Source organism: Nematolebias whitei, chromosome 6, assembly GCF_014905685.2.
Source record: "Nematolebias whitei isolate Nwh7 chromosome 6, NemWhi1, whole genome shotgun sequence".
Classification (NCBI taxonomy): Eukaryota; Metazoa; Chordata; class Actinopteri; order Cyprinodontiformes; family Rivulidae; genus Nematolebias; species Nematolebias whitei.
The window spans coordinates 37,466,421-37,475,262 of NC_056503.1; the positions used below are offsets into that span (position 1 = coordinate 37,466,421).

At 40.4% G+C, this 8,842-nt stretch overlaps 1 protein-coding gene across 1 annotated transcript; it reads left to right on the forward strand.

The window, feature by feature from the left end:
• The first annotated feature begins 573 nt into the window (after positions 1–573).
• rtn4rl1b (reticulon 4 receptor-like 1b) lies at positions 574–6,536 on the forward strand. The gene is made up of 3 exons (XM_037677855.1): positions 574–610; positions 1,618–2,069; positions 5,624–6,536. Exons 1-3 carry the CDS (start codon positions 574–576, stop codon positions 6,509–6,511), a joined length of 1,377 nt encoding a protein of 458 aa, XP_037533783.1. The 3' UTR covers positions 6,512–6,536.
• Positions 6,537–8,842: the final 2,306 nt, after the last annotated feature.

The following is an 8,842-nucleotide window of genomic DNA, read 5'->3' on the forward strand; positions in this document are numbered from 1 at the left end:
AATCATGTCACTGATCAGACAGTGCCTCCGAGAAGTTGACTGCAAGTTTAAATAAGCATTCCACACACCATTTAACCACGCAAACTGACTGATCGCAGGCTTAACTCTTTTGAAAGAATTTGCCAGCAGACTCAGGGTGAGAATTGGTCTCCACACGGCACAATCTGCCCCTGAAGGTGTCCGAATATTGAAAAGGGTTATTTAGGAAAAAGCTGCATATCTGTCAAATAAGATGGGAGTCGTGCGGCAAGCATCCAATCCAAATCAGCGAGTCGTCTTTTGACTCAGCGACGCAACTGTTTTCATTGTTGTCTCTGAAGTGCATTTTATATTGCTGCCTTAAACACATGCATGAAGTTCAGCTGGTAAAATGTGGGCAACAAAGGCCTGTGTGTGTCAAGGTCTGTGCCACAAGCTGAAAAATTAACTAGGCCAGGGGTTCCCAATACGTCAATCGCAATCTACCTGTCGATCGCAAAGGCATTATAGGTAGATCGCATGGCATTAAAAAAAAAAAATTATGTCAGCCTATCATCCTTCCTCATTATGAAATTTGTTACTTGATTGACATACATGGTAGCCAGTCACAGACCTCATTCTCTCAAACCAGGTCTCAGAGTGGAGATTTTTTGGGGAAACCCAAATTTCTTATCTGGCAACCCGCTGACATAGAAATGACTGCGTTTTTGTGTAAACCTGCGCATTATTTTTATTACCCCCAATAAAAATTGAATAAACACCAACGTTTCCAGAGGTTGTTCTCATGTAAATGGGGTCTTACAGTAGGTAGATCATTTCGACTTTGTCATTTTAAAAGTAGCTCGCATGATGAAAAAGTGTGGGCACCCCTGAACTAGACCGTGTCAATGTATCTCAAAACAAAACAGAATTTTAAAATGAGCAAATCTACTGGGAAGAATCCAATAAAAGTCTATTTTGGTTCAAAGTTTAGAGTGAAATAATTTGTCTATTATTTCATTTATTTTCAGTGACTTTTCTAGAGCCATTTTCAGAATCAGAGTAAGCTTTATTGTCATTGCACAGTGAAGTACAATGAAATTGCATTCCATACAGCCATTGTAAAGATGGACAGAAGTGTACAGGAGCTGCAGCTTCTTTAAGAAGTGCTGCCTTTTTTTGCTTAGGGGGAGAAAACATAAGGAGAGAGAGGCATATATAAAAAAAATACATCTCTCACACCATGTCCTTACAGGGCACAGTGTAAAGCATCAAAACAATTGACCACAGCAAGCAATGTAGATAGACACATGCATTTAAAGTCGTAAATGTTATTGGTTTTGGATTTCACTTTGCTTTGCTTTTTACACTGCCAAGAGTTATTTTTATAATTTCCAGACACCTGCAAACTGATAATTATCAACATTCCCACGTGTAAAGTTGTTGAATAATAATTATTAATGTGTTAAAAGGTTGGACCTGACTCCAAACAGCATTTTAACATGGTTGCACCATTGTTGCTGCAGAAAATGTTTGCAAGTTTATCTAAAGAAGTTTTCTAAAATTCAATCATAAATATAAAGTGTTTTAGTTTGCTTTCTAGTGTTTGTTTTTATATCTTTCTCAACCTTGGTGTTTGTGTGTGTGACATCTCTGCAGGCTCCGGGCTGGAGTTCCTGCTGGTTCTCTGTGGGCTCAAGTTTTCCTGGTCCTGCCCTCGTCACTGCATCTGCTACTCTGCACCCAGCACCGTCTCCTGCCAAGCCCACAACTTCCTGACGATCCCCGAAGGCATTCCTCCTGACAGCGAACGCATCTTCTTACAGAACAACAAGATCCATCGCTTGTTACGGGGCCACTTCAACCCCAACACTGTCATCCTCTGGATCTACTCCAACAACATCACCTACATAGAGCCATCAACCTTCCATGGCTTCTCATTACTCAAGGAACTGGACCTGGGAAACAATCGCCACCTGCGCTCTCTGGCTGAAGACACCTTTCATGGTCTTAGTCAGCTCAACACTCTCCACTTGTACCACTGTGGTCTCACTTCACTTCCAAATAACATCTTTCAGGGCCTCAGAAATCTACAGTACCTATACTTGCAGGTATAGTTCTTTTTATCCTAAATGTATAGACATAATTTATACAACTTGGGATGTGCCAGTACCACAGTTATTTCAAATCAAACACAAGTACAACTACTTACGTTTGAGTACTTGCCAGTACTGAGTACCAGTATGATAATACTTTGTAAATGCCATTACATCAAAGTTCATGATCAATAATGCAGGAAAAAAAAATCCAACAAAGTTAAGTCAAGCCCTCTGAATGTTTTTTTTTTTTTAATAAACATTTCGTCCTTCATCTAAAGGACTTCATCAGTCTGAGGAGCCACAACAAACTCAGTCCCACAAGCAGCACACTCACATAGTGGGCCAACCAGGTTTATGGTGATAAGATGGTTTCTGGAGTCTGCACTCTCCCTCATCGACTCCTCTGAGGCAGCCATAATAATGTAATATGTTCCCATGCAATGGCGAAATTAGCTCTCTGCATTTAACTCATCCACCCCCAGGTGGAGCAGTGGGCAGCTATTGAAAGTGCCCGGGGAACAATTGGGGATAGGGTGTCCTGCTCAGAGACACCATGAGATGTGCAATGACTGGGGATCGAACCTGGGACTTTCAGGTCCGAGTAGGCTGCATTGCCTCTACCCCATCTCAGCCATCCATGACCAAAGTAATTCAAAACAATTCAATTCAATTCAAAATGACTTTATTAATCCCAAAGGGAAATTAAATGGGGCAGCGTGGTGGCACACCTGGTAGAGCTCCTGCCTCTCAGCGAGCAGGTCCCTGGTTCAAATCCCGGTCCGGGGACCTTTCTGGGTGGAGTTTGCATGTTCTCTCCATGCATGCGTGGATTTTCTCCGGATGCTCCAGTTTCCTCCCACAGACCAAAAACATGCATGTTAGGCTGATTGGTAACTCTAAATTGTCCCTAGGTGTGAGTGAGAGAGTGAATGGTTGTTTGGCTCGTTTGTCTCTATGTGGCCCTGTGATGGACTTGCGACCCGTCCAGGGTGTACCCCACCCCTCACACAGTGATTGCCGGACATGGGCACCGGCGACCCCCATGACCCATAATGAAAAAAGCGGGTAAAAGATAATGGATGGATGGAAATTAAATGGTGTAACTCACCATGATGTATTCATTAAAGAGTTATTGTAGATGCTGATGGCTGTGGGCAGGAAGGATCTCTTGTAGCGGTCTGTCTTACAGTGGATCTGAAGAAGCCTCTGACTGGACACTGTGTGGCAAACGTCACTTCTTCACAAAACAAACACTTCTTATACATATTTTTAATTGTAGTTTTAATGTGTTTGAAAACAATAGGAGCCTAATTTTCATGTTAACTCCTCAAACTAGCCCAGGACAGCAATAGTTTTTTTCCAAAAAGGCCATTAGTGAGATTATCATGAAGCTCATGCTCAGATCCATTTATTCCCAAGACCCTCTGCTCAGTGATAGATTGTAGCTGATATTAGCAAATGTTTTGAACTCAACCTTACATTGGTGTTTTAGATGTTTTATCAAATTGCTTGTGTTAAAAGTGTCCATCTTTGTGACAACTTTGGTGAGCATATATTTTCAGGCCGCTTTACTTTTGTCCCTGCTGTTATTTTGAAATAACGCCACTTTTTTTTTTTTTTTTCTACTTTTGTTGGTGTTTAACTTAGCGACTTTGTGGTGCATTACCACCCCCAACTGGTAAAGAGTGCGGATCAGGAAACCCAAAGCGAAAAAACATAAATACCTCCACACAGCTGACATTGCTTCTCAAAAGTGGTTTTGGGTACTGTGGTACTGGAACAATTTATGAGTATGAGTATGAGTACACAATATCGAACTGGTGCCTGCTGGGGGTACTGGTGCAATCCTAACACAAATCCAAAATGCAACTTTGATAGTTTGAAACTAAAGTCTGTTGTAATTAAATTAATAACTAATAATATATTATTTAAATTTGGAAAATAACTATAACTTGTGAGAAAAATTAGACAACAGCTTTGTAAGTTTCTACGTGACCTCAAATTAAGTATTTTGGCCATTTTTGTTCCCAGCTTGTTGAATCCAGGTCAGGTCTCAAACTGAGCATGCCCTGGATGAGACTGTTCATAAACTCATACTCAGGCCTTCATGTTTGTTGTTGTGTTTTCAGGAAATTTTTAAAGTAGGTGAAACAGCTTGAATTCTGTTGCTAACGTGGAGTTAATAAATCATGTAGCTGTAATCCAACAGTGCATAGTGGGGGTGGGGGTTGGGGAAGCATTCCTTTTAAATAGTTTACAAATGATTAATCACTGGCAATGTGGTTTCTTTGGAGCACAGAGTCTGTGATGTTGATGAGATGTCTCAACAAGAAGTTAAACATAAAAATTGTCCAAAAAAACTGTTCTTGCTAAGACGCCAAAATCTAAACTGGTCTGGAAAAACAAAACTATCCCTTTCATCATGTTCATCAATTTTAGTTTGCCAAACAGCTGTTTTATCAAATCATGGGACATCGTGGAGATCTGGCTCAAGGTGTCCTTTGGCGTTTGTGCTCTAAAGCTCCAATGGAGGCAATTTTTGACACTGATAGCTTTGGTGTTTTTCGTCAGTAATTACTCAAAAACATGCAACGAAGTCCTTACAGGTGAAGTTAAAGGCAGTGGAAATTTCATATAGCCATGGGTTAAACTTTAACCGTTAAAGGCTAGTTAGTAATTAGTCTTATGTTTTTACATTCACTCTATGGTTTAACTTGCAGTTTTATAGATTGAGCCCAGAAAATGATTTAGCCAATGAAAATGGTCACTTTTAAAACTATCCTTACATTTTCCCATAAAAAAATGTGTGTATGCAATGTATTTTTTTTTTCCTGCTCTATCTGCAGTACAGTTAAAAAAAAAGAAAAAGTTCCTGAGTCATCCATGAATGTTGTTCCCAAAGAACCATAATTTAGAGATCTTCATCTGTGTTTCTCCAGACTGATTGTTGTTTTCAAATATTTTCTTTGGCTTTTGGCTATTTTTAACTTACCACACCACCATTATCTATTCAAGTGCAAAAATTGTTTCTAAACTTCAGGCATGAACTAGTTCTAACAAACATAAACAAAATGTATTTTTATATTTGTATTTCTATTTGTTAAAGATGTGACTTTCACATATGGTTTATGAGCCAGAGAACCATAAATACTGTGCATCTTGGGCACTTTCTGTTTTTGCTTTGTCTTCCACCTGTCCACTATTTTTTTGTTTGTTTGTTTTTGAAGCACAATATACTGTCATGGTCAGACTCAAGAACTTAAAAGAAAGTGAGTGAAAATGTAGCTGAAGTGCAAGAAATTAAGTTTAGTAAGACCTCTCGAAAGCCTGGAGAACTTTTGATCAAGACCACTTTAAAACATTACAAAACGTATTAAGAAATAAGGGAGGTTAAAACTTTTGAACAACACTGTAGTTCTAACAGTAGCTGAAACGCAACACACTATGTAGATGAGGCTGATTCACAAAAATGTATTTGTGACACATTGACAAAAGGTGAAAAAAAAATACTAAGTGCATTAATCTAAGAAAATACTAAAAAATACATGTTGTATGTATCTCCTCAGGATAATCATCTAAAGTATCTGCAGAATGACACGTTTATGGATCTCCACAACCTGAGCCACCTGTTCCTGCATGGAAACCGTCTGTGGAGCCTCAACCAGAACACCTTCAGGGGCCTTCGAGCATTGGATCGTTTGCTCTTACACAAAAACCAGATAGAATGGGTTGACCGATTAGCCTTCAATGGCCTGAAACGTCTCACTACCCTCTACTTGTTCAACAACACCCTCAAAGAGCTGTCTGGACAGTGTCTGGACACGCTGCCTTCTTTGGACTTCCTACGCCTGAACGACAACCCCTGGTCATGCGACTGCAAGGCCCTGTCTCTGTGGGAGTGGTTAAAACGTTTCCGTGGCGCAACGTCGTCAGTGGGTTGCCAGGCCCCAATTAATATGGTCGGGAAAGACCTGAAAATGCTCCACAAGGAGGACTTCTCCAGCTGTTCACCAACCGTTTCTGAGTCCAGAGCTCAGACTAATAATTTATCAGGCACAGTTAATCCGTCCATGAATCGAGGAGTGGTGATGGGCTCTGGAGGACAGACCCACATCGTGCATCCCTCAAGGCCTGGGCCACCTAAAAACTGCACAAAGCCTCGTAACAGAGGGGGCAAGAAGAAGGGTGACAACGAGGTTCACCATTCAAAGGAGGTCATGGCAGACAAAGAAGACTCCTCCCCAGACTTCTCAGAGAGAGGGAAACATGACCACACCTCCCCAGATGGCACAGTCACACAGAGAAAGTACAAGTGCTCTCCTCGGACCACTGTTCGACCCCCAAGTGGGGTTCAGCAAGCCAACAATAAGGCACCCTTATCTAAGTCGTTACTACAAGTGCAAGCCCTCTTTGTGGCCTTCATATTGACAAACATCGACCACATTCTCCGTTGACCTTCAGAGGGTTTAACAAATGCTAATCAGAAGAAGAAAAAAAAGCACAGCCCTCGGACCTTCTCTTGCTCCTGCACTGCAAGGCCTGTGTCTTTTCTGTATGTGTGTGAGTGTGATTATACGTGTAAATGTTCTTGTGGGGGGGGCTTTATTGTTCAAACTGAAGCAGATATCAAAGCATCCATCATCTACAAGAGAAAGATTCAGAGCACAAAAATCAGAGAGACTGAACAGGATAGAAGGTGAATGCAAACTAAGCTTGCACTGCCAGTGGCGGTACGATTTCATTGCCATACGTCTTGGTGTCCTATATTTTTGAAAACTTTTTGTTAACACAGCGGGAGCTCCGAAAACCAAAATTTAAAGGGGAGAATGGGAACTGTAAGTGATGACAGTGCAAGAAAAGTCCACCTCTCTGGCTATTTTTTTTTTTTTTTTAATTTATAATGGTTTATAGGGAATCTTGAGTTCAGAGTTTGTAAATGTACGCATAACAGTGTTACTGGGGCGTTACTGAATGCTTTCTTCCACATGCCTTTTGTGTTCTAACTTTTGTTAAGAACAAAGAAGAGAAGAATTAGAATGCCAGCAGCTTGTCAAGAGGTATAAAACATGGAGATCTACTTCAGAGTAAAAATGTGTTGCCACCGTTTTTTTTTTATGGTCATAAATATAACGTCCATTAAACGCCACTTTTTTTCCCATCCTTTCCATCTTCATTTGCATAAGTTCTCCACTTTGCAACTGAAGATTAAGCTGCTAATTGTTTCAAGATTACCACGATTACCGTTTGCTATTTTCATCTGCTTTGAGTCTCTGGGGAACCAAGCTGTGAATAATGAGGAGTCTGTCTATTTCTCGTGTCCCATGTTGTTCATTTGAGTTTTTTCTAAGACACAAAATGGACCTAGAGAGCTATCCCTGCTGCAGGGTCGATGGGAGCCTTAGAGGTCACGAGTCAAATGAGGATTTCTCAGCTTCATGGTGAGGTTGTGAACTGCTTCCTCCTCAGCGAGGATCTCCCTCCCTCATCCTCACTGAGAACGTGAGAAACTCTTCTTTTTATTCCATTAAGACCTAATTTCAAAGGCATACAAGACTCTATAAAAATGTGTGCTTACCTGAAAACAACAACTCTTCTGATCAATAATCAATCAAAGAACAATTTGAATGGAGCGAGGCCACCTGGGATCAAGCAGAGTTCTGCCTCTGTCTTAAACGGCGCGATTGCGAATGCAAGGATCCAAGAAGAAGACAATCGCTTCAGAAGTCCTGAAGGAGATGCAGACTTGTAGGAAATGACAAGACGTCTCGCTGTTCTTCTGGAGCACTCGTGCCTCCGTCAAACGATGTACTGCGTTGATGGTGTTTGTATCAATGTAACAATGAAGACAAGGGGACATCCTGCAGTGCTGATATTAATCATTTACTGTATTAATATGACAAAACAATATCAGTGACATCAATGATGATAACAGGGTTTTCGGCTCCTTTTGTCAAGAGGAGTGTTTCTGTTTATGATTTTTTTTGTTGATTCGTTGTTTTGTTTTTTTTACATGTTTTTAAAACCCGCTGTTTGTTAAAGCACAGTTCCTCATCCTTCCCTTTTCTTGTTCTGCTATATGCCTATTCATCTGTTTGTTGTCATAATTTAACTGTTCAGTAAGCTATCATCAAAAAACAACAGCACAATATTGTTTATAAGATATTAAAATCTATATCTTCTTATGTCTATCGTTGCACCGTGTCTTTGTTTGTTACCAAATTTAGCTTATTTGAAGAAACTTTTGTTTTAATTTGTTTAAATCTAAAATTGATTCTGTCAGCGTGTTCAGCTTTTCCCACCGCTGCTTCCGCTTTATCTTTGCTGCACTTTGCAATGTGTCTCTCCTGATTAGGTGTTGCTGCCTGAACCATTGCTGCCTCCAACAAATAAATGTCCTCTTCCTATAAAATGGTTCTCTCACAACAAAAACGAGTCCATTTAACAAACTCGTTTTTAGGTTGAACATAAAACAAAATGATGACGAGTTTGGAAAAACTCTTTGAAGATATAAACAACAAAAAAGGTTGAATCATGTCATCTGGACTTCGTTTTTTTGTTAAAAAAGAAACGTTTCGCCCCTCGTCCAAGAGGCTTCGTCAGTCTGAGGCCTAGCCATCTGGTATTACCCAGAAGCCACCCTGACTCTTGTGTTTCAAGCCTGCCTCAGATACCCCTGAAGTCTGGCCTTTTCACTAATGGTTTCAAAAACACACAGTTTGTTTTCTCAGTCATCCAGGTATATAACAACAAAAAAGGTTGAATCATGTCATCTGGACTTCGTTTTT

Coding starts and splice junctions, on each gene's coding strand:
- rtn4rl1b (XM_037677855.1), top strand. CDS start 574: ATGGTAGCCAGTCACAGACCTCATTCTCTCAAACCAG. Junction 611..1,617: donor ACCTCATTCTCTCAAACCAG/GTCTCAGAGTGG, acceptor ACATCTCTGCAG/GCTCCGGGCTGGAGTTCCTG. Junction 2,070..5,623: donor TACAGTACCTATACTTGCAG/GTATAGTTCTTT, acceptor GTATCTCCTCAG/GATAATCATCTAAAGTATCT.